The 24638-nt window shown below is 39.9% G+C and overlaps 1 protein-coding gene and 1 pseudogene across 2 annotated transcripts; one reads left to right on the top strand and one right to left on the bottom strand.

Annotated features, from left to right (window-relative positions):
• The first annotated feature begins 202 nt into the window (after positions 1-202).
• On the top strand, positions 203-2168 carry LOC131697753 (galactoside alpha-(1,2)-fucosyltransferase 2-like; annotated as a pseudogene).
• A 1602-nt stretch (positions 2169-3770) lies between these two features.
• LOC117971579 (ectonucleoside triphosphate diphosphohydrolase 8-like) lies at positions 3771-11055 on the bottom strand. 2 transcript variants are annotated; one of them, XM_058988956.1, is made up of 6 exons: positions 10291-11039; positions 8016-8175; positions 7743-7868; positions 5434-5544; positions 5038-5175; positions 3771-4815 (listed from the first exon to the last, which is right to left on the bottom strand). In XM_058988956.1, the coding sequence occupies exons 2-6, from the start codon at positions 8124-8126 to the stop codon at positions 4732-4734; spliced, it is 570 nt and encodes a 189-aa protein (XP_058844939.1). In that variant the 5' UTR covers positions 8127-8175; positions 10291-11039; the 3' UTR covers positions 3771-4731. The 2 variants fall into 2 exon arrangements, with proteins under 2 accessions (XP_058844939.1, XP_058844940.1); XM_058988957.1 differs by having other exon boundaries at positions 4746-4876; positions 10291-11055.
• Between the last annotated feature and the right edge of the window lie 13583 nt (positions 11056-24638).

Below are 24638 nucleotides of genomic sequence, written 5' to 3'. Positions count from 1 at the left end.
GACTCTACTAATGTCATTTAGTTGCAGTATTCCTTTAGTTGCAGTAGTTGTTAGTTGCAGTATTCCTTTACCATAAAGTCCCACTCTGCTGAGGCAGCGTGGAACTCCCAACCATCTCCTGATGTATGAACTGATTAAAGCTTCCAGCTTCTCTACTGTTGTCAAAGAAACATCGTACACATATGTATTCACTAACAAAATTAAGCTTTCAAAACAAAATACAAAACAAAAAGGTTCAAACAATCAAATGCAAACAACATACCATCACCACAGCCTGCTACTCCTGTATCCCTCTACTACACACCAAACAAACCTCCCTTTAATAGGATGCAGCTGGGCATTCAATCAGGGATAGAGCTGGAGATTAACCCCATCCCTGCTAAACACACACACATGCATATTTACAGGAAAGTGGGTGGTGGTTTTCTTTATCAAAAACACTTACATACATTTTCTTTTACTCTTTTTAGGATACCAAAGAAAACAAATGAAACTTGAAAAGCCAATGACTTGGAAACCATGTATTTTCTTACTGTTTCTACTATGTATCTTCATAATGTCCTTCTTATATGGAGTCATTGAAATATTTAATAAACAGCAAATCCTGAAGATGGATCAATTAAAATCAAGTTCCAAATCAACAATGACCACTATTAGAAAGGATCGAGGGATATGGACTGTAAACTCACTTGGCCGTCTTGGCAATCAAATGGGTGAGTATGCAACTCTGTATGCCTTGGCTAAGCAAAACAATCACCAAGCATACATACTTCCAGAGATGCATGAGTACTTAGCACCAATCTTCAAGATCACTTTACCTGTGCTTCATAGTAAAATTAACACAAACATACAATGGAAACATTACTGGCTCCATGACTGGATGTCCAATGAGTATTACAACATTCCTGGGGATTATGTGAAGCTAACAGGACCTTCTACCATCATATTAAAGAAGACATCCTTAGGGAATTCACCTTCCATGATTTCCTCAAAGACGAGGCCAACCGGTACCTGGAAGGTATTAAAGGGAGTCGGGAAAATGTCACCTTCATTGGAGTCCATGTGTGAAGGGGGGACTATGTGCATGTTATGAGAGATGCATGGAAGGGAGTGGTAGCAGATAAGGCCTACATTGTAAAGCCATGTCTTATTTCAGGAACAAGTATCAAGAACCTGTGTTTGTGGTAACCAGCAATGGCATGGAGTGGTGCAAAGAGAACATTGATGCTTCTAAAGGAGATGTGTGTTTCTCTGGTGATGGAAATGAATCAAACCCAGCAAAGGGCTTTGCTATTCTTGCTCACTGCAATCACACCATCATGACTATTGGGACATTTGGCTACTGGGCTGGGTACCTTGTTGGTGGGGAGACGGTTTATCTCTCCAACTTCACACTCCCTGAATCACCATTCCTGAAATTATTCAAGTATGAAGCTGCCTTCCTTCCTGAATGGCATGGGATCCCAGCTGACCTTTCACCCCTTCTGAATTCAATCAAACCATAGATCGATGAATTGCTCTACTTCACTTGTAACAATGAACAACTTGGCAAAAAATTAGGAGGACTCGCTGACAGCACGCGCTTCAGAGGACACGCATGCTTGCCTTCATCTCTCCCAAGTCAATACGGGAGCTGCAGCACTGAGACAAGGTCTTAAAAACAATTGGATATTCCAAATTGGGAGAAAATAGGTAAAAATAATTGCCAATTCCAAATTTAAAAATAAAAAAGTTAAAACCAAAAAAGCTTGGAGAACAAAACAAGAGAGAATGGTATTCCATGCCAAACAAGGAGGCGAGTGAAATGGGGACAGTTTTGGCTGAATTCAGAAAACTCTGTAAAGATGTGAACACCAGCCTTCAAATAGTAGAAGAGGCTGAAAGCAGAATTAATGAAATGGAAGACAGCTGCATCAGTCGTGAGAGATTGTTAAGAAAGAAAGGCATCATTGATTATTGCAATTCAGTCTGATCCGCAGGATATATTACAATCCAGAACAATATTTCAAACAGTTTCTCAGATAACAAACATCATTGTACCACCTGATATGTCTTGGCGATATGTCTTTAGTGACAAATATGGGCATTGGGGATGTTTGATTTATTAAGATGGCACTAATAACAGCTGATAAATATATTGCCCTTTGTTGGAAAAATGATAACTCCCCAAATATATCTATGTGGTTTGGGAATATTTTGTCATCTGTCCTTTGTGAAAAAAAATACTGTAGGATTTGCAAAAGGAACTGGCTCTTTGAAGAGATATGGGGTGGATTTATTAACTTCCTTAACTCCTCAACTTATTTTGCCACCACAAAGTATAGCTCCCTCCTGACCAGAGTTTATCCGCAGTCCAGTTATTTTTGTTATATATGTTATATTATATAACATATAATATAACATATATTATAGAACATATAATAACACAGCTGCTTAAAATGTGTTTCTTTTAAGCAGCTCTTAAAATAAACAAATCCCCTGGGCCGGATGAGATCCTCCCAATAGTACTCAAAGAAATGAAAGAAGTTATTTAAAAACCGCTAACCAAGATCATGCAACAGTCTCTTGACACAGGGTTGTACCGACAGACTGGAAAATTGCAAACTTAATACCGATCCACAAAAAGGGAGACAAAACCGAACCAGGTAACTACAGATCAATAAGCCTGACCTCTATTGTATGTAAACTTATGGAAACTATAATAAGATCCAAAATGGAAAATTACTTATATGGTAACAATATCCTGGGAGACAGTCAGCGTGGTTTTAGGAAAGGGAGATCGTGTCTAACTAACCTGCTTGATTATTTTGTGGATGCAACATCGACAATGGATAATTGCAAAGCATACGACATGGTTTATTTAGATTTCCAGAAAGCTTTTGACAAAGTACTGCATAAAAGATTAATTCTCAAACTGAACGCAGTAGGGATTCAAGGAAATGCATGCACATGGATTAGGGACTGGTTAACATGTAGAAAACAGAAAGTACTGATTAGAGGAGAAACCTCAAAATGGAGCGAGGTAACCAGTGGTGTACCACAGGGATCAGTACTAGGTCCTCTGCTATTCCTAATCTACATTAATGATTTAGATTCTGATATAGTAAGCAAACTTGTTAAATTTGCAGACAACACAAAAATAGGAGGAGTGGCAAACACTGTTGCAGCAGCCAAGGTCAAATTTTCCATTTTGGATCTTATTATAGTTTCCATAAGTTTACATATAATAGAAGTCAGGCTTATTGGTCTGTAGTTACCTGGTTCGGTTTGTAAACCTTCTTATGTATGTTCTTATATGTTATTACTTTTAACAGGTTGTTTGGGTTTTTTATTTTTGGTTTGTTTTTGTTTAAGTACTGCATTATATTTCAGGAAGGTATGGTGGGAATCCATGTAGAGGAACTACTGTTTAACTTTTCTATTGTTTTTATAATTTTATTTTCTGTCATTCTACTGTGTTTCGGATAGTTTGTTGTTATATAGATAGATTTTTATTACAGAGTTTCCAAATGTGAGGAAGAATGACACAAAACTGACCTTCAAAAAAAAAATTGTGAATAAACTTGAAAGATGAAATACCAGAGCTTTTAACAGTTTGGGTATATTAGATGCTATTTGATCTGTTTCCATACTTTTGTTAAGCGCTTTGTGATCATTTGTCTTTATTAATAAAGATTATTATTATTATTATTATAATAACACCCTGGAGTTAAAGTGTGCAATGTGTAGTGCAGTGCATGGCAGAGAAAGGAATTGGTTAGCATGGTAACACACTGATAAGAATGGTAAAGCAGGATATCAAAGAGGGTGAATCATTGGAAAGGCACAGTGTGAACATGGCAGGATATGAAAAGCATCCTCGTTTTCACCACGAGTTTTAGGCTTCTTTCAAGGATCAGCAGGTGACAGCAGAGCATTGTTAAATGAGCACTCAGACAGACATGCTATTACTTAAGAGAAAAACCCATGCAAACTAAAGGGGCTATTCTGCAGGGGGATGGTTTCATGATAGAAACATGTCACATCACATGCATCACAGGAAAGCCTTTTATTGCAAAAGTGTCAACCTTTCCTCATTTACATCTGAAGAGAAAACACCGAAACCACAGTTAAAGACTAGAAATCAATATTATTCATTTTTAGAGTAATATAGTTGTGCATCTATTTCCCCTAAGAGAACACTTCTACAGTATTATATATATCCAATAAACAGAAATACCAATAGAGACCTCTGAACCGGTATAAATATAACACTATATAACAGAAACATACCAAAACCAAGAAATCCAAATATACTACAATATATATTTATATAAAAAAATGTAATCATACACTGTACAATTGAAGACAGAAATGGAGTATTTAGATTTCAGATCCTTAAGTTCCGAATGATACAGGATAGTTTATAAAATGTTGTGCCATGCACAGAGCTCCACTAAAATACAGTAAAATCATTTTTTTGCTGAAGTACCCGTACCATTGCTGTCATTTCAGCATCAAAAACCAGGATGGGGACAAATCCATACTTGGCCTCTATATTAACCAGACCTCGTCCCCCTCCTCCTCCTCTTCTTCACTGTCCCCTTTTTGGTGACTCAGTTGCTGACTGGTGTGAGTTGAAGCTGCGGCGGCACTGAGTGTAGCACTGCACTACCAGGGCCAGCAGGCTCAGCGCAATGACCAGTACGATGAAGAAGACCGAGGCGGCCCGCACGCTGTAGCCATGCCCTTTCACCTTGCAGGGGTCTCAGTGGGGATTAGGTTGGTCAAGTTCAGCGTGTAGCCCAGCATCCAGCAGATATCGGTGTCATCAGCCTGAAAGAGAGGAGGGCTCGAGTGAACGAGGGGAACACGTAGCAACAGTTATTTTGCAGCCCTGCGGAAGGAGACGCAACAAAAAAAGAGTAAGATAACATTAGAACGATCTTCAGCTGGTTCAAGTCTGAAGAAGAAAAGCTGCTGCTGTTTCGCTTGCAGTTTATTAGTTTGTTGGCGGAGGTTTGATCGCTGCACGGACTGAAACTCCCTCACCCTCACCTTCTTCTCAAAGACGATCTTGTTCCATGATTGGTTGTCAAACTTGTAGGCATCAGCCAGTAGAGTGGTGATGTAATAGCTGGTGGCGCAGTACTCTCTCAGATTATTCTCCTTCTCTGTGGGAAAGTCTGTCTTCAGCTGCAGCAGAAACACAGATGCAGCACTTTCAGCACAGGGTGGTTATGGATCAAACAACTCAGCTGGACGATAACCAGAAGAACAGCTTGCAAATGTTTTATCAGCTAAAGGTTTTATGGAACAGATATCCAACTGTATATAAGAACCCTATCCTTCAGCAATGCAATAGCCTTGATGCTGAGGTTTGGATTATTTCTGAAGTGTGATTCTGCAGTGAGTCCCTGCCCCGCCCCACCCCACCCCACCCCCGATACGCACGCTGCTCCAGTCTCTCTTGCAGAATTCTTCAGTGGTTTTCTTCGTAACATCCAGAGAGGACCGTGGAGCCAGCTTAAGAAAGTCAAACGTGTAGAAAAACGCAGAGAAGGCCTGAAGAGAAACAACAATAACAACAATTCATATCCGAGTCACCTCTTGGGGACGTGCCCCCACCTTGTTATTTTGCTATCTAAATTGCACATCAAACAAAGTCATTGTCAGGAGACTAACTGGTATGAAAGCTGTAAAAACAGCAGCCCAGGGATGCCAGAGAATTACAAAGAAGTTGCCACGCACTGAAGGTTGACAGACCCCATCGAATGAGCACTCTGGCTTCCCGGCGCAGGCGGAACAGTTGAAGAGGGTTTTTGATGAGCGACTCGCACTGCGCGGGGCTTCCATTGCCCGTGAACGTCACTCTACTGTCAGGGAGGTAGGGCTCTGGCTTAGTGGGGCAGGGGGAATGAAAGATCTCTCCCAGCGTGGTATTAAGCCAGTGGGGAAGTAGGGGTGGACCATTGGCTTGGCTATGTTGTTTTCCTGGTGAAAGAAAAAACTTTAATGTCCCTGAATTAAAATACTCCGCTGCCCAACGTAATTCTATGATTACATTCACACTGTGCTGGGAAGCAGCTTCCTTTAGAGAAGTCCAACAAACACTGTAAGAGGAGCTCCTTGAGGAACTGATTCTCCCAAGAAGAGCAGGACTAGCTGGATTGACCTGAGTTACCTTCACAAGCTTGGCAAGGACAGAGTTCCTGAACTGCATTTTCCCGTAGGACAGGAAGCTGTGTGTGTACGCCGTGTGTTCGTATCCTCCCAATAGTACTCAAAGAAATGAAAGAAGTTAATAACAAACCGCTAACCAAGATCATGCAACAGTCTCTTGACACGGGGGTTGTACCGACAGACTGGAAAATTGCAAACGTAATACCGATCCACAAAAAAGGAGACAAAATTGAACCAGGTAACTACAGACCAATAAGCCTTCTATTATATGTAAACTTATGGAAACTATAATAAGATCCAAAATGGAAAATTACCTATATGGTTACAATATCCTGGGAGACAGTAAGCATGGTTTTAGGAAAGGGAGGTTGTGTCTAACTAACCTGCTTGATTTTTTTGAGGATGCAACATCGACGATGGATAATTGCAAAGCATTGTGACATGGTTTATTTAGATTTTGACAAAGTCCCGGGTAAAAGATTAATTCTCAAACGGAACGCAGTAGGGCTTCAAGGACATGCATGCACATGGATTAGGGACTGGTTAACATGTAGAAAACAGAAAGTACTGATTAGAGGAGAAACCTCAAAATGGAGCGAGGTAACCAGTGGTGTACCACAGGGATCAGTATTTGGTCCTCTGCTTTTCCTAATCTACATTAATGATTTAGATTCTGGTATAGTAAGCAAACTTGTTAAATTTGCAGACGACACAAATAGGAGGAGTGGCAAACACTGTTGCAGCAGCAAAGGTCATTCAAAATGATCTAGACAGCATTCAGAACTGGGCAGACACATGGCAAATGACATTTAATAGAGAAAAGTATAAAGTATTGCACGCAGGCAATAAAAATGTGCATTATGAATATTATATGGGAGGTACTGAAATTGAAGGAATCTATGAAATACCTAGGAGTTTATGTTGACTCAGAAATGTCTTCATCTAAACAATGTGGGGAAGCTATAAAAAAAGGCCAACAAGATGCTCGGATATATTGTGAGAAGTGTTGAATCAAGGAAAGTAATGTTAAAACAATGCATTAGTAAGACCTCACCTAGAATATTGTGTTCCGTTCTGGTCACCTCGTTACAAAAAGGATATTGCTGCTCTGGAAAGAGTGCAAAGAAGAGCAACCAGAATTATCCCGGGTTTAAAAGGCATGTCGTATGCAGACAGGCTAAAAGAATTGAATCTGTTCAGTCTTGAACAAAGAAGACTACGTGGTGATTTGATTCAAGCATTCAAAATCCTAAAAAAGTTATAGACAATGTCGGCCCAAGGTACTTTTTTGACTTGAAAAAATAAACAAGGACCAGGGGTCACAAATGGAGATTAGATAAAGGTGCATTCAGAACAGAAAATAGGAGGCACTTTTTTTACACAGAGAATTGTGAGGGTCTGGAACCAACTCCCCAGTAATGTTGTTGAAGCTGACACCCTGGGATCCTTCAAGAAGCTGCTTGATGAGATTCTGGGATCAATAAGCTACTAACAACCAAACGAGCAAGATGGGCCGAATGGCCTCCTCTCGTTTGTAAACTTTCTTATGTTCTTATGTATCCATAGAGACGGAAGCTGGCCTCGGTCTGTTTGTCTGCAATCCGTCCTTCAGGGGTGAAGGTGATCTGTGTGGAGGCACCTCCCATGTCCAGGGCACCCAGGATCTTTCCATTCTTGGGGTGCAGCCTCTTCCCTTCGTAGGAGTACTGCAACACAGAGAAAACAAACTGCAGGGCTGGGGGACAGGCACCTCTGCCTTCCTGCTACTGCCTCCCTCCCGAACCTTAGCTTTAATCACTGAACCTCACTGCCTCCCTCCCAGTGCCACCCAGGCAATCAGATCACTGCCTTACCTTGATGAAGGAGCTGAGCAGGTAGTTGATGGTGATCCAGCCGTATGCCCCTTCCTCCACCCCAGACAGGATGCGGGCGCCCTGGAATTTGAAAGGGTACGAGCCAATCATCTTCCCCACCTCCACCAGCACCTGCTCCCTCTGCGCAGGGCTCTGAATCCTGCAGGGAAACATTTCAGAAGTCAGATACAGGTCAGTCAGGGTTGAGAAATGTATTGCCCAAAGTCAGCGAGGGGGAGTGACTTCTCTTAGCTGTGTAACCCCCCTGTCAAGCCAGGCTTGGGGAATTGCCTGTACTTTTTGCAAAGGCTAAGAGTTCAGTCAACACTTTATTTTTACTGGCCATAGAAACTGAGTGTGATAGCGGCAGTTTTTTTTTTTTTTTTCCTGAGCCCATCGGACAGCTATATAAATAAAAAACAAAGAATTTAATAAATGGAATTTAGTCGATAGTTACCAGAACTGCCAGGTTGGAACTGTCTTGTAAGGGGGACAATGCAAACAGCGATGGAGAGCGCAGGGTGAGAGAGAGCAGAGATACTATAAGAGTGAGATGGTAAACTCAGCAGCTTCTTCCATCCTCGCTCACGCAAAAAGATATGGGAAATAAGGAGTCCCGGGGAGCAGTTTTTTCCTATCTACAGAACGTAGAAGCTTGCTGCTGGCCTCAGTCTGAGCAGTCTTACGAAAAAATGACTTCATATTTTTACACGATTCAACTTAGAGACACCCCTATTTGACACTTACTGTACATATCACTATTAATTAGATTAATGCATTTGTCTGACCTGTCAGCTACTTTATATCACCCAAGTCCTTCCTGAAATTGCCTGCTGCTCATGCATATTGTAGTCTAAACCAAGCAAACTGCTGCACCACGTTGTTTTGAGCAAATTATAGATCTTAATAGAATAATTCTTACTGTGATATTGTGCAACTTTAGGGTTATTTTAAAATTTTTAAAATACATAAAATTGCTATGCCTTTTTTCAGTTTTTTGATGTGGTAAAACATGAAATGCGATAGTTCAAATCATTGCGTGAAAGGGCCTTGTGCAGGACTAGTTTTAAAATATTTTATATATATTTATATATATTGCTTCTACTTTGATTTATTATTTTTCATGTTAGAAACCCTAATTCGTTAGCTAATACATTGTTTTATTCAATACTGTGTTCTATAACGTTACAAATAGATGGATTAATTGGGGATTGTCTTTAAAAAAAAATAAAACTAGTATGGCCATTGGTCACTGGCTAGAACAATAGCATTTATTTACGATGTTTCATACCAGCAGCCCCAGAGAAGTCGGCGTCTATTTTATATCAATTTATTTAACAAGACCTGCAATCTGCAGTTATAATGTATCAAAGTGGAGTAATTGATCACTATTATAAAATAATGTATTGATTTATCGCACTGTATGCATTTTACATGTGTTTCTTAACCTGTATGTGCACTACAGTGCATGTTGGTGCGTGTTGTAAAATCGTATCCATGGCATCTTCATACCCGCATCCATCACAGCAAGCCCTTCACGCATTTGAAATTGAACGCTCTGACAATCCAGCTCCAAAGCTGGAGCTGCTAGTGTGCTCGGAGCGCTCCGACAGGATTCTCCTCGGAGTTTTCCGAACGACACCAAAGAGCACTCCGAGAGTTTACGAACGGCCAGAGTGCACTCTGACAATCTCAGACTGAGTTTACAAACGCCCCCCTAAGAGGTTGTTCTTGTGTCCAATCGTTTGTGCGTTCTGAATTGGACATTTTTGGACTGAAAAAAAACTAAACACCTTAAAAAAGTGCTTGTTTAGATAACTGCATCGCATGACAAGAAAAAAAACAGCTGCATGAGGATTATACGAGAATGGAGAGGGAGTAAGTACATGTGAACGTGTGGGCTGCAGTGTGTAGTGAAAGGGTGATGCAGGTGCTCCAGACAAGGACAAACACAAAGTTCACGGTTCAAGTTCCTTTTTATTTCTTGACCAAATATTAAATAATAAAGCTGGCTCTACCCAGCAATGGGTATTGCCAGCGTCAAAACAAGGGGTTGCAGTCCCGAAATAATAATCACAAAACCCACAAACACCTCTCCAGACAGTGCGTGCTCTTAGTGCAGGTGCGGTGCTAGAAACAGTGATACTTGGTTAAGTGCAGGTGCGGTGAAGTCCGGGTGAATCGCTGGCCCCGGGCTGCAGCTCCCAGATCCGTGTTTAATTATTCTGGCAATGACAAAAGACACACGGTTGCAAAACAAACACAAAACACTTACCTCTCGCTCCAAACAGTTCTCGTTTCCTCCCATCAACCACAACAAAGGAACCGGTTATGGCGTCACGTCCCCCTAAAGTACCCTCAGCATCGCCCCCTCCGATAGCTAGTTCAATCACGTCTCCTCCAATTCATGAATGAAACTTTGTTGAATGAAACTGGTACCGTGACGCCATCCCATTCCTGAATGGCCGGCTTCCGACTGCCCCCGGAATAAACTGCCGAAACATTCAGTACGGGGCACGCAGTTTTTGCTGTACAGTGCTGTCACAGGTAGAGAGGGAGATTGTTGATTCAGATTCATTCGCTGTTTGTCACAGTACATTATAACCTTTATTGTAATTAGTACAATATTTAGGTTTAATATCCTATTTTTGGCTCGTCTCATTTTTTTTTTATAAACGCCTGGGTTATGGGCTTTAATACGTGCTCTTGTGTGCTTGGTGCGTATGTAAGTGTGTCAAAATACAATGATTTGTCTTTAGAAAAAAAAAATGATTTTTTTTTCTATAATCTAAATTGACATAACATGAAAACCCATAACAGCATACTGTACAGTAGTATGTCAGTAAAATTAGATTTTAGTCCTGGTTAGCTATATCAAGTTCCCAGTATGTCCATGTGTAACCCTGTCTACTTAGTTTTGGCTTGAAAGCAACAGAAGAAGTAGACTTTTGCATATTGCCTGTTTTGTTTAGTTTGGGATAATTAAAAAAAATTCTGCTTAATTATTGCGCAGTGTGTGTCTGTTTCAGTAGATTGTCTGCATATTTGTTTTCTGTTTGTAACGAATATGTGCAACTGTTAAAATAGAACCTGCTCATGATACACTCTGCAACATACATGTCAGTCTTGGCTACTTTGCTGTGCTCCCAAAACTGAGTGCCCCCGGATTTTGTTTACAAAATATGGTCACCTTACCTTTTTTACTTTTCCAGATAACACACGGGCATAAGCACACAAACCCTTAATTAGAAAAAAAACAGCCTTACAGATATATTACATCTTAACTTTTTGACGCACTATATATTTAAAATGCATGGTTTCAGGGCAGCATGTTAACATTTTCAAAAATCACATGATTTACATCACATAAGGAGTTGTGGCTTGTGGGTGCAGGAGTCAAAGTTAAGTTCAAATTTGATTCTGAAGGTGGTCCAGTGAATGCTCAGAATGCATCTGAGATCATGTGGAACCCCATAGTTTTTGGGGGGAGCCTAGGCGGCTCCCAAACCCCTGTTGGTTTCAGTCAAAATGACACTTTCACCTATGTGTAGGCTACTTGGCAGGTGTAAGTGGAATTTTTAATGCATGAGCAAACTTAATCAAAGTAAATAATATTAATTTGAATCAATAAAATATAATTAAAACGTCCTCACACTACTGTTAGTTCTGCAGACGTCAGGGACAATGCCAAGCAATGAAGAACAGAAAGTTTGACAAAAAAATAAGCAGGCCCACCTTACTGACATCTGTAAGTACTCTTTTACTTACAGCATTATTCACAGTATGTGTTTAGAAGTACATTGATATACTTTTCTCCGTTGGGGATTGTGGTGGAGTGTCCCACCCCTATGTATTATTATTTGTATTTTTGTTTGCGGCGCGGATAAAAGCGCTGCGTCTTTTATTACTTATATTTAAAAACCCCGTAAGGATGCATGACTGATCAGCTACTGATTATTTAACTAGCTGACAGTCATGCATCCTTACCAAACGCGTGCAGACTGTGGCCGAGGGGTAATAAGATAATTAACAGCTAGTTAACCCCTCGGCCAGAGTATAAGAACCTTCAGCTGCCCATGTTGCAGGGTGGAGTGTACAGAGGAGAGTACGGGGAGAGAGTTAGAGCGAGAGCGAGGAAAAATAACATTTAAAAAAACGACTGCTAAACAGTCTTTGTCTATTCGTTTGGCCCTCGTGCCCTTTGGTTTCTGTTTTGTTTGTTTAAATCTTTTGTTTTGTTTTGTTTATTAATAAATTCAGCTGAGTGCCATAGCATTCAGCTTCACCCGCCCATCCATTGTTTTGGTTTCAGTTACTTCCTGGTCCGTGACGTCACCACTGCGGGCCAGCCTGTCACAGGGATCCATGATTAATGTTGCATTTAAAAAAGGGTCCGTCAACAAACAAAGTTTGAGAACCCCTGCACTAAGGGACGGAGACTGCGCTGCTAAAACAAAACTTCCAAATGAAATGAATAGAAACTGCAACACAGGGCCGACACAGGCCCACAGCATTGAGATAGTGACCCTCAACATCGCAGAGCAAGATCTGAGTGACCAGACCCGTGTCGTTCTCCTTGTACACCAAGAGGGAGGTGTGAGTCGAACCCGCGTCAAACACCATGCCGTACTGCCGGGGACAGAGAGGAATGGGTTAGCAGCACGAATAGCAGCTCCAGCTGACCCAGTCTCCCCTGGGACTGGAATTCTGGCATGGGGGGGAGGGGGGTTCATGTAGCGGCCCCAGGGGACCAGGAGACAGACCCTGGTTATCAACATTAATTTAATTGATTATTTTAAATGACCAATTCAGTGGGTTTAACGACTACGCCAATTTAAAGCTAGTATAACTCCAAATAAATAACAGGTTATTCTAAAAATCAAGGAAGGCAAGTGTATAAAGTGAGGGCGGCACCAAGGTAAAAAGTAACAAGACATTTTATTGGTACAGAGTTAAACATTAAAATATAGCAGCAGGTATCAATGATCCACAAGAGACATTCATTAAGGCTCAAAGTATTACGGCGCTTTTCATACAAACACTTCTAAGTGCTCAAGAAAATTGAGATTTCCACAAGAAACATTTAAAGATGAATACAACCTCATATACTTCTAAATAACACACTTCAAAATTAGCCGGAAGCAGCGATCTTCACAGAAACAATACAAACATCAATACAGCACCATGCAACTCTAAATGCAACACTTCAAAATAGTTGTGACAAAGGTTTCATAGAAAAAAAAACAGCCTAACCCTAAAACACCATATAACTTTAAATTCTTAATTGTAAACACTGCAGTAGACACTTATCTATGGTGGCCCGGAAGGGCAGGGTGAACATTTAAAAAAACACGGTGAGCAAAAAAATGTGGGCCGGAAAATAAAAACGATAATGACTTCCGGCACACATTTCTATTTCCGGCACACATTTTATTGTGTTCGCACACTCGTTTTTAAGTTTCACCACTATTCTCGTAAATGTTGCACACTACTTTTTTAGTTTTGCACACCACTTTTTAAAAATGTTTTTTCACAAGGGAATTTGTGTTTTTTGATGTACCGTATAAATAATCAAATCAATATATTGCACCTAGATTCAAACAAACTACCACTTTGAAAATGTAAGCTTAACTTAGGACGGCAATAATTATGGAGAAGTACTGTATCAAGTTACAGTAAAACCTCTATTTTCCAAACTAACTGGGACCAGGTGGTGTTCGGATCGTGGAATTATTCAGATTATAGAATAGCAATTATTAAGAGGAAATTCTGAAGATAAATACATAACTACATAAGAACATGCAGCTACAGTTATACCGTTTTGTAAAAAAACTACACTTTTATAACCCTTAAATACAGCAAATGTTATTTCTACAAAAGAACTAATCAGGGAACACAAAACAGAAATATGATACAGCAGGAACACAACAAACTCCCATTATTATCCTTGTATGTGGACAGCCTTGAGTGCGCAGCATCAGCTGATCATACGCAAAACTAAGGCTGTGTCCCAAATCACAAAGTGTACTGCACTATTTTGTCCGTCAACCATTTTGTTTAGTGTCGCAATGCTTAGGGAGCACCTGAAGTGCACTGCGATGCACCCTAAAAAAACCCTCTTCTGTAAGTGTGCAAGCCATGTACACTTGTGTCAAATAATAACCCAGGATGTATTGCTTTATTTTCTCATTTCCGTTAGAAAAAGATTTTAGAATTGCGTTAATATTTTGATTTTAAGAAACTAAGAAAGTATTTTTTGTTTATAAATGTGACATATGTCATCTTATTTGTCAGGCCAGCGGACTTTGTTATGTGTATATTATATACGTGTAGCTTTTAATCTGCTCCTCCTGTATAAACAAATTACAAAAATTAGAAGTATATTGCAGACGGTATTTTTTTGTTGTTTAAAAATGTAACGTTTGTCATCTAATCCAGAGGTTCCCAATCTGTGGGCCACAGCCCCTGTTGGTCCGCCAGCACAACTTCATTCTCAGGCTGCAAAGTGAAGGTATGAATGGAAAGATTGTGACCTCCCCTACAATGTGATCAGGAAGACTTCACCATCAAACAGATTGGTGTAAGGCCAGAGCAGCGAAACGCACAGCTACTCGATCCGAGCTGTTTTGAACTGTGAAGTACTCGACACATTGCGATGGGGATATCTCAGCGCTGAAATGGTGAATTCAGAAAATTCCTTTGCTGTTTGACGGTAGAAAAACAACGTTTTTGATATTGAGTTAGCTTTTCTTGCTCTTTTGCTTTTGTAATTATATTACAGATGATTTATGATATATGATGTGTAATTGCAGTACCATGTTCTGCCCGCGGGACAGGGCGACGTAAGCGGTTAATGACTAGGCATGCCTTGGCTTGTGATATCAAGTAACGAGATGGAATGAGCCAATTGTGGGAGAATATTTTGACAATGCACCTGAGGCGATCCATTGCAGAAACTACAGCACCCTAGTGTTGCCACTGCAAGTAAGACTCTGGGTTAGTCTTCAGAATAAGGTTATGTTCAAAACTATTTATCTACTACTGCTGCTAAGATGTGTTTGCACTCTATGATTTTATCCCATATGTCCTACTGCATAACTGTATGGTCACAGGCTGGGTCAACTATGTTAAAACCACTTCACTCTTTATACAAACAGAGTTTGAAAGTTCTAGATAAAAAGCCAGTAAAATATCATCACTGTCACATTCTTAAAAAATATAACATGTTAAGTTTTGATAATTTTATACATTTTTCCAATGCATGTCTGATTTTTAAGTCTCTACATGAACTGGCCCCTCAGCCCCTAAGGGAATTTGTTCAGCCCTGCTCTGTAAAAGCTGTTAGAGTCACTCGTTCAACCATAAGAGGAGACTGTATAGTGTCTCGATGTCGCTGTAAATTTGCACAAACAGCTTTCTCAATTAAGGGTGCCATGTTCTGGAATACGCTACCGGACTTCATGAAAAGTATATCAGAATACAAGAGCTTTTTAACATAACTGAAAACATGGTTAAAACAGGACCAGCTTGTGACCATGTCTAGTCCCAATCCATTTGTTTTTATTGTTTGTAATTGTTTTTTATTGTTATTTTAGGATTCTTAGTTGTGTTTTATTGTCGTTTTGTTAGCTCCCCTCCCTGTTTGATTTCTTTGTTGTATTTTATTGTTGTTGTTTTGTTTGTTTTATTTAGTTTTGGGAATACCGATGTAAATGAGCTTCGGTTAAATCGGGTGTGCAATGCATCGCTTGTTTAATCAACAATGTTTTTAATTGTACGTTGTCCCAACCAAATAAATAAATACATAAATAAATAAATAAATAAATAAATAAATGTTCACTGCAGAGCAAATCATTTGATAAGCTATCCTTACCGCTTGCATAGGAATAGCAGCACGGGTGCTCATATAAGAGTTGAGTTTATTTATTTGTGTGGCATTAAAGAGTATACACTTAGTTTTCAAGACCACAGATCATTTCTTTTGAGATTTTGTATTTCTTTCTGCAGTAGAAGTAGGGGAGATGGGGGCTGTTCTTTTGTTTTGCTTTGTTTCGAAACAACTGAAATCCTGTTGGAATCCAGGAGGAGGACTGCTGGACAGGATAAGGGCTGGCTTCTCATTACCTCACTGTCATTTTCCAATTAGCACAAATAAACGGGAGAGCGATACGCCCCCCCCCCCCCCCCCCCCCCGGCTTCATTTCAAACCGCTGTGCCATGCTATGGCTCCTTTTGTGATGAAATGTATTCTCAGTTCTCCACTCCTAGCTACCAAACACTACCTCCCCCTCGAGCCCCAAGCCAGGATCCCTTTAAAGACGAACACAGGAACAGAGTTCCAGTGGCTTCAGCGTGACTCCACAGCCGTTCTTGACCAGAACTTAACAACCGTGTCTCAACCAGAATTTCAAAGCCCTTGGCATGATTCAAAAGTCGTGTTGAGCTCTGCCTCAGTGCCTTGTCTCTTGGTCACAGACAGGGTTCACACGTCTGTTTGTAAATCAGATAGCAATCTGTACTACTGACTCTCCTACCCTAGCACTCTGTACCATTGTACCACATGCCTGAAAGAAATATTAATAATTATTCAAGATTTCCCACGAGAAGACTTTGTCATTCCTTCTGTGTTTTATTCTTTTATTACTACCACTATGTGGGCAGCAGTGTGGAGTAGTGGTTAGGGCTCTGAACTCTTGGCCGGAGGGTCGTGGGTTCAATCCCAGGTGGGGGACACTGCTGCTGTACCCTTGAGCAAGGTACTTTACCTAGATTGCTCCAGTAAAAACCCAACTGTATAAATGGGTAATTGTATGTAAAAATAATGTGATATCTTGTAACAATTGTAAGTCGCCCTGGATAAGGGCGTCAGCTAAGAAATAAATAATAATTATAACTACGCTCTCAAAGTGAAAGATCTCAGCTTCATACATTTTGTTCCACTTCAGACAGGTAGCATGTTGCAATCTGCACCTGAGGAACATGTTAGACTGGTCCAGCCCAGCACCCAAACCTAAACAATCTGTGAAATGAACAAAGTGAACGCAATTTTCACTTTTGAGAGATCTCTCTGAGTCACAGAGAGCCAGGAGATTTGCAGACTTTTCAGATTCTGCTTTCGTTCTGAGAAACTCACGCAAAATAGCTGCTGCCCCCTTTTCCCAAACCCTGCTTTCAAATAAAGTCTGGTATTTGTGCTGCTAGACATCAACAGAGTTTTATTAAGAACCTAAGAACATTGACATTTCAGAACTTGGAAATGCTCTTTAACTATGTTGCTTACAGTATATGATCCATTAGCACTTATGAGAGGAAAAACAAAACCCCCTAGATTGTTAGGGGAAATAAAACCTCTGGGAATCCATGGCTAAGTGGATCATCCTTCTTCCATCAATTCAGACCACTATCAAAAATAACACCCGAGGCAAAGTTTCAGTAAAAGTGTGTGCTTGCAGAGCGTTTTGACACTGCTGTGTGTGCTGGAAAACGTTGTGAGTAGAATCTGTCAAGTAGCTTGACCCCTCCCCCTTTTGAGTGATTGATTTATGACACTCCGGAAGTCCTGTACTTTTTCTGCTTGACAAGAGGAAGTCCTGCCTTTTTTGATTGACAGACGGAAGACCTTCCTTGGTGTGAGCTTTCTAAACATTTTTTCACAAAATAGCTTTTGCCTGAACTCAAAGGACCTGAGATAATTGCCGCAAAAGGAACTGTTAAATGCACATCGAAGCCTCCGTCAGTAAAGTGGTGTAGTCGGAGTTCAACACTCTCTTCTTATACAAAATGTGAAATGTTTTCCGGTGTGGTCTGTTTTCGAGCTGAAAATCTAATCTTTCATATTTATAATCAGGGTATTTTCAATTAAGATTTTTTCACTATACATATCTCTTAATAATAGTAAATACAGATAAATCATCTCTTGATCACTCGTTTTATCACCACACTCCTCAATAATGCGATCCAAGTTGTTATTTTATTACTATAACATCTAAAAAAAGCTCTGCCAATGTCTGTGATATTCTTTGAGCGCTGGATGCAGAAGCAGCTATCTTGTTTGTTTATGTCTGTGTTATCTATGTGGTGTCGGATCTATCAGTATTCATGAGATACGCCCCTTTTTTCGGCTTCTCTCAGCTCCTATCGGTCTCACCCAGCCATTGAATGGTTTTCTCGGCTTTTTCCAGAGAAAAAATGACTAGAGACCTGTTTTTTGCATCTTTTTGATGACCAGAAAGGGAAAATTGCGATGTCGGACAAGGTCCGACATAGGACCGCAAAGGGTTAATGGTTTGAGAGTTTTCATAAATAAAGGTAATACCCTTCATTTTCAGACATGTTTTTACGATCTTTTGATTTAAAACTGTACGCTTAAGGCCCTCCCGAAACAAATTCTGAAATGTAATCGCCTGGTTTAAGCTCACTGGTCAGTTCTCCTAGATAGTCTCCTAGCGAATGGTTCCAATCCCTGGGTTTACTTGTGAACCGATTCAGTATCATGGTAAAGGCATCGTCTATGTAGACGATCCATTAGATTATACAGCTCTAAACGGGCTGTGACAGGCTGACTTGGGTAAGGAGACTCAGAGACAGGAAGTGCAGGCAAAATAAAGACTTTAACAAAACAAAGAATCAAACAAAAGGGCACGATGGCCAAACAAAATGACACAAACACAAAACACTAACTACACAAAAACACAAACTTTCTCTCCCAAACACTCAGCCTTGCTCTCTCCCAAACACCCACCCTTGCTCTCTCCCAAACACCCAACCACCAAACACACCCAACCACGCCCCTTTTATACAGGTGCCGGGGCTAAGTGAGTAATTGGCACCTCATTAGCCCAGGCACATTCCACACATAAACTCATTCACTCACAAATCCACACCCCAAACTCACTCACATTATTGTTATTATTATATATTTCTTAGCAGACGCCCTTATCCAGGGTGACTTACAGTCGTAAACAAAAATACATTTCAAGAATCACAGTACACTCTAAACAATACCAAAAGTACAAAAACAACACAAAGACAGGCTGCACCCTGTCACATGGGCATAAGCCTTTGTAAAGGCATCTATAAAACTGTTTACATTACCTGGGGGGGGGGGGTGTGCGTGTCAGAAGCGTATCGCCATTGAACCTGTACCCAACGAAGTACCCAACAAAGCAAAAATGGGATACCTTATAACATTTAGAAAACACATACTGAAAGAAATCTGCAGGCTTGCTAACAAAAGTTGTGGATAAAGGTTTAGTATGTTGCCCACACTTCCCTCACAGTGAATTTAAGGAAATTGCCTTTTGGCAGGATTCACTGTAATGTTCTTAGGGTCTAGCGCTATACCTTCTTTGAGAAGAGAGTCACGGGTGTACTTTTCTTTACTCTCATCATCCACACATTGCTAAGGGCATCCCGAACTCTCTTGTTTGCCTTTCAGGTGAGCGTTGATATACCCTGTAAAGAGAGTATCATAGATCTGAGGGAAACGTCATATTTCATGTATTTTAGGCACCTTATACCCCTTTTCAAGAGCTTTGAATACCTCCACAGAACACCACACACCTGTTAAAGATCTTTCATCATCATTATGGGTGCAAGGCCCGGTCTGATTTATGTACGACAGAGGGTAAAAATGAGTTTACTGTAGATTCTGGAGGGGAGCACTGGAAAATACAACCCTCTAGGAGGTAGCATGGTTATTTTAAACTAACCAAAATAATTACTCACATCCTCAAAGTCCTGGTAAATTATGGTTGGGTGTTCAATGGGATATGTCTTGGTCTTGTTGACAAAGGGGTACAAACTTGTGAAATAATAGTACGCTAGCTTCTCATTTTCTTTAGCCACATAATGCAATGTAATAGCATTTCTGCGTCCTCCAAATAAGGAATCACAAGGGTTCATAAGCTGTGGAAAAACATTTACTCACAAAAGCATGAACCTGAAGATTCTATTTTTTTTTTTAAAGCCGTCCATTCATGCTCCCACATCACACTTAGATCTAGTTTGTAGACGTTTTTCAGCATCTTAACTTTCTCGTTAAAATTCTGGAACATCACACCGCATAATTCTTTAGTTAAAAGATTAAAGTCGTTAGAGTCATAACAAACGTTACAGACATGGGAAAACACACTGCAAATTCATAGGCGATATGAGCACCTTCTACAACTGCATAGCCATCCAAAAAATATTTCCCTATCTGTTTCTCCCCTTTGTTCAGAGCATGTCGAATGTGTGTTTTCAGTTTCAGAAACATACATCAGCCACTGGATTGAGGCGTTTGAAAAACTCTTCTGCCAATTAGAGTAATTGTCCGCTGGAACGATTACTATGGTTTTCTTAGGCAAGAAGTGACTCCTGTACATAGCCATGCACAAGGCTGACCGTGCCCACCTCAAAGACCAGAATTTTACAGAATCAGATTCCAGCCCACCCCAATCTTCAGGATCTACCAGCGCATATATAGTAACTGTAGATCTTTTAAGTTCAGGGAACAGCCTCTCATTTACCGGGAAGGGGTTTTTAAAGAGGTTCCTACAATTCCCTTTGCCCACTACACGTTCAAACAGAAGGCCCTCCACTTCACTGCGCAGTCTAGCCAGACTCATGAAGTTCCTCATCTTCAAAGTCAAAAGATCCCTAATAAGCCAGATCCATGAGGGGTGCAGTAAAGTTTCAATGATAGAAGGCCTTATAATTTGTATGTATTTTTGATGTAATTTTGCTTGTGTTTTTTAATGTACTATTTATTTAATGTATTAAGAAAAGTATAATGTATTTTTTGCTTATGATATCTGTATGACTCAATGTGTATGTCTTTATGCCTGTGTATATTAATAAACCTTTTTTTTTTTAATTAAAAGTCACTTTTAGTGTTCAAATGTTATTTATTTTAACATTTATAAATCGTTTTTTAAAAGCTTGGCTGGATTTTACACATTGCAGGTTTACAATATTTTAAACTTAATGTCCATACGAGCATAATGTGTGAATAAGTTTGTATCACTTTGTAAAACTGTAATTTATGCAAATCTTTGTAAACCATTATTTTACTATTGTGCAAACCCTAGGTCCAAATAGACTTAAACACGTCCATTAGGTTCTTGGTCTAATAAACCATTTGTAAAAATGGGCTTGAAACATGTGTGATCTTTCTAAACGTTAAGTTTCTATATTATTACCATATGTTTGCACAATTAGTTAATCATATTTTTCATGCAGTGTGATAAACAGGAAAGTGCAATGTTTTCTTGATTATTAGTTTCAAGGGCTTTAGGACAAAACAAACAGAATATTGTTTTCTCACTCTGTTCAGCCCTGAATAGATAAATTCCTCTTAACCTTTAAAAAAAGATTGTGACATTTTTACCTGTTTGTCTACATTCCAAATCTGCCCCTGCGTGTTTTTTTTTTTTACCAGGGCAGTTTCCTTGTGATCAAGAGATGTAAACAGTTTACTGGGAGCCAAGTGTTCCAGTTTATGTCAGAATTCTGTATATGTGCTTCCGTGTCTCTATGTGTGGGAGGCTATTTGCATGTTACACAAAGTATAGTGTGTATAACATAACATCTGACCAGCCCATTGTTCTTAAATCAGAAGATAAAGGTGGGGTAGAGCTACTCAGAATGAAGATGATTATACAGTGCCTATAGGAAGTATTCACCTCCCTTGGACTTTTTCACAGTTTGTTGTGTTACAACCTGAAATCTTGATGCATTTAAATGGGATTTTTTTCTTCTGATCTGCACAACCTAGTCCACACTTTCAATGTGGGAAAAAATGGGGGGGGGGGGGGGGGGGGGTGAAAAAACAAATCAATTAAAAATAAAAACTTGAAAAGTCTTCATTAGATAAGTATTCACCCCCTTTGCTATGACACACCTAAATAAGCTCAGGTGCAACCAATTGCCTTCAGAACTCACACAATAAGTTGAATGGAGTCCATCTGTGTGCAATAAAAGTGATTCACATGATTTCAGATTAAAACCGCCTGTCTCTGTAAGGTCCCACAGTTGGGTTGTGCATTCAAAGCAAAAATACTACCATGAAGAAGAAGGAGCTTTCAAAACAACTTCAGGATAAAGTTGTGGCAAGGCACAGATCAGGGGAGGGGTATAAAAAGATTATTAAAAGATTCAAGATTGAATATCCCTTGGAGCACAGTCAAGTCGATCATTAAGAAGTGGAAGGTATACGGCACCACTCAGAATCTGCTTAGAGCAGGCCGTCCTCCCAAACTGAGCAGCTGGATAAGAAGGGCATTGGTCAGAGAAGCCAGCAAGAGGCCAATGACAACTCTGAAAGACCTACAGCGTTCCATGTCTGAGATGGGAGAAACTGTCCATATGTCAACAATAGCTCGGGTACTCCACAAATCTGGCCTGTATGGAAGAGTGGCAAGAAGGAAGCCATTTCTGAAAAAAGCCCATGTAAAATCCCGCTTGGATTTTGCAAAAAGTCATGTGGCAAAAGATTCTGTGGTCTGATGAAACAAAAATTGAACTATTTGGCCTAAATGCAAAGCGTTGTGTCTGGCGCAAACCCAACATAGCACATCACCCAGGTAACACCATCCCTACTGTGAAGCATGGTGGTGGCAGCATCACAATATGGGGATGCTTTGCATTGGCAGGGACTGGGAAGCTTGTCAGGGTAAAGGGCAAAATGGATGAAGCTAAATACAGGCAAATCCTTGAGGAAAACCTGCTTCAGTCTGCAAAAAACCTAAGACTGCGACGGAGATGCACCTTTCAGCAGGACAATGATCCCAAGCACACAGCCAAAGTGACACTGTAGTGGCTAAAAAACAAGAAAGTGAATGTCCTAGAGTGGCCCAGTCAAAGCCCGGACTTGAATCCGATTGAGAATCTGTGGCAAGACTTGAAGATTGCTGTCCACCAACGATCCCCATCCAGCTTGACAGAGCTTGAACAATTTTGCTAAGAAGAATGGGCGAATAATGCACAATCCAGATGTGCAAACCTGGTAGAGACTTACCCCAAAAGACTCACAGTTTGCTTACTATACCAGAATCTAATGTATTAGATTAATGTAGATTAGGAATAGCAGAGGACCTAATACTGATCCCTGTGGTATACCACTGGTTATCTTGCTCCATTTTGAGGTTTCTCCTCTAATCAGTACTTTCTGTTTTCTACATGTTAACCACTCCATAATCCATGTGCATGCATTTCCTTGAATCCCTACTGTGTTCAGTTTGAGAATTAATCTTTTATGTAGGACTTTGTCAAAAGCTTTCTGGAAATCTAAATAAACCATGTTGTATGCTTTGCAATTATCCATTGTCGATGTTGCATCCTCAAAAAAATCAAGCAGGTTAGTTAGATACAATCTCCCTTTCCTAAAACCATGCTGACTGTCTCCCAGGATATTGTTACCATATAGGTAATTTTCCATTTTAGATCTTATTAGTTTCCATAAGTTTCCATATCATAGAAGTCAGGCTTATTGGTCTGTAGTTACCTGGTTCGGTTTTGTCTCCCTTTTTGTGGATTGGTATTACGTTTTCAATTTTCCAGTCTGTCGGTACAACCCCTATGTCAAGACACTGTTGCTGCATGATCTTGGTTAGCGGTTTGTAAATAACTTCTTTCATTTCTTTGAGTACTATTTGGAGGATCTCATCTAGCCCAGGGGATTTGTTTATTTTAAGAGCTCCTAGTCCCTTTAACACTTCTGCCTCTGTTTTGCTAAAGTTATTTAAAACTGGATAGGAACAGGTCGACATGTGGGGTATGTTGTCCGTGTCCTCCTTTATAAAAACCTGTGAAAAGTAATCATTTAATATATTTGCTATTTTTTTTCTTCATCTATGATTTTGCCATTTGTGTCTCTTAGACATTTAACCTCCTCTTTGAATGTTCTCTTGCTGTTATAATATTGGAAAAACGTTTTGGAATTGGTTTTAGCCCCCTTAGCAATATTGATTTCTCTCTCTCTCTTGGCATTTCTAACTTCCTTTTTGACTTGTGTTTGCAGTTCCAAGTACTCTTTCTGTGTACTTTGTTTTTGGTCCCTTTTAAATGCTCAGTAAAGTGCCTTTTTTCTCTGAATATTTTTTTTTAATTGATCTATTAAACCATTTTGGCCATTTTGTTTTAGATTTAGATTTGTCTACTTTTGGGATGTAATTGTTTTGCGCCTCTAGTACTACATTTTTAAAAAACAGCCATCCTTTTTCTGTGGATGTTTTCTCTATTTTACTCCAATCTACTTCTGTTAGTCTCTGTTTCATACCTTCATAGTTTGCTTTTCTAAAATTGTAAACCTTATCTTTAGTCATTACTTTTGGGGTTTTAAAAAACACTTCAAATGAGACCATGTTGTGGTCTGAGTTTGCCAATGGCTCTCTGACCTCTGTTTTAGTTATTCTGTCTTCGTTATTTGAAAAGACTAAATCAAGGCATGCCTCCCCTCTAGTCGGTGCCTTGACAAATTGCGTTAGGAAGCAGTCATTTGTCATTTCAATTTCGTCCGTCGTGCTCCCCACCGGGTTCTCCCATTTTATACGAGGAAAGTTGAAATCCCTCATTAGTATGGCTTCTCCTTTACTACACGTATTTTGAATGTCATTGTATAACAGATTATTTTGCTCAGTGTCT

Source organism: Acipenser ruthenus, chromosome 16 (assembly GCF_902713425.1).
Source record: "Acipenser ruthenus chromosome 16, fAciRut3.2 maternal haplotype, whole genome shotgun sequence".
NCBI classification, from domain to species: domain Eukaryota; kingdom Metazoa; phylum Chordata; class Actinopteri; order Acipenseriformes; family Acipenseridae; genus Acipenser; species Acipenser ruthenus.
This window is presented reverse-complemented; position numbering and strand designations above follow the sequence as displayed.

What these genes read in the sequence shown, in the direction of transcription:
- LOC117971579 (XM_058988956.1), bottom strand. Translation starts at nt 8,126, where the DNA reads ATGATTGGCTCGTACCCTTTCAAATTCCAGGGCGCCCGCATCCTGTCT. An exon ending in TGCTCAGCTCCTTCATCAAG is followed by an intron (nt 7,869 to 8,015) that starts GTAAGGCAGTGA and finishes TCTGTGTTGCAG; the next exon opens with TACTCCTACGAAGGGAAGAG. An exon ending in AGATCGTCTTTGAGAAGAAG is followed by an intron (nt 4,816 to 5,037) that starts GTGAGGGTGAGG and finishes CCTCTCTTTCAG; the next exon opens with GCTGATGACACCGATATCTG.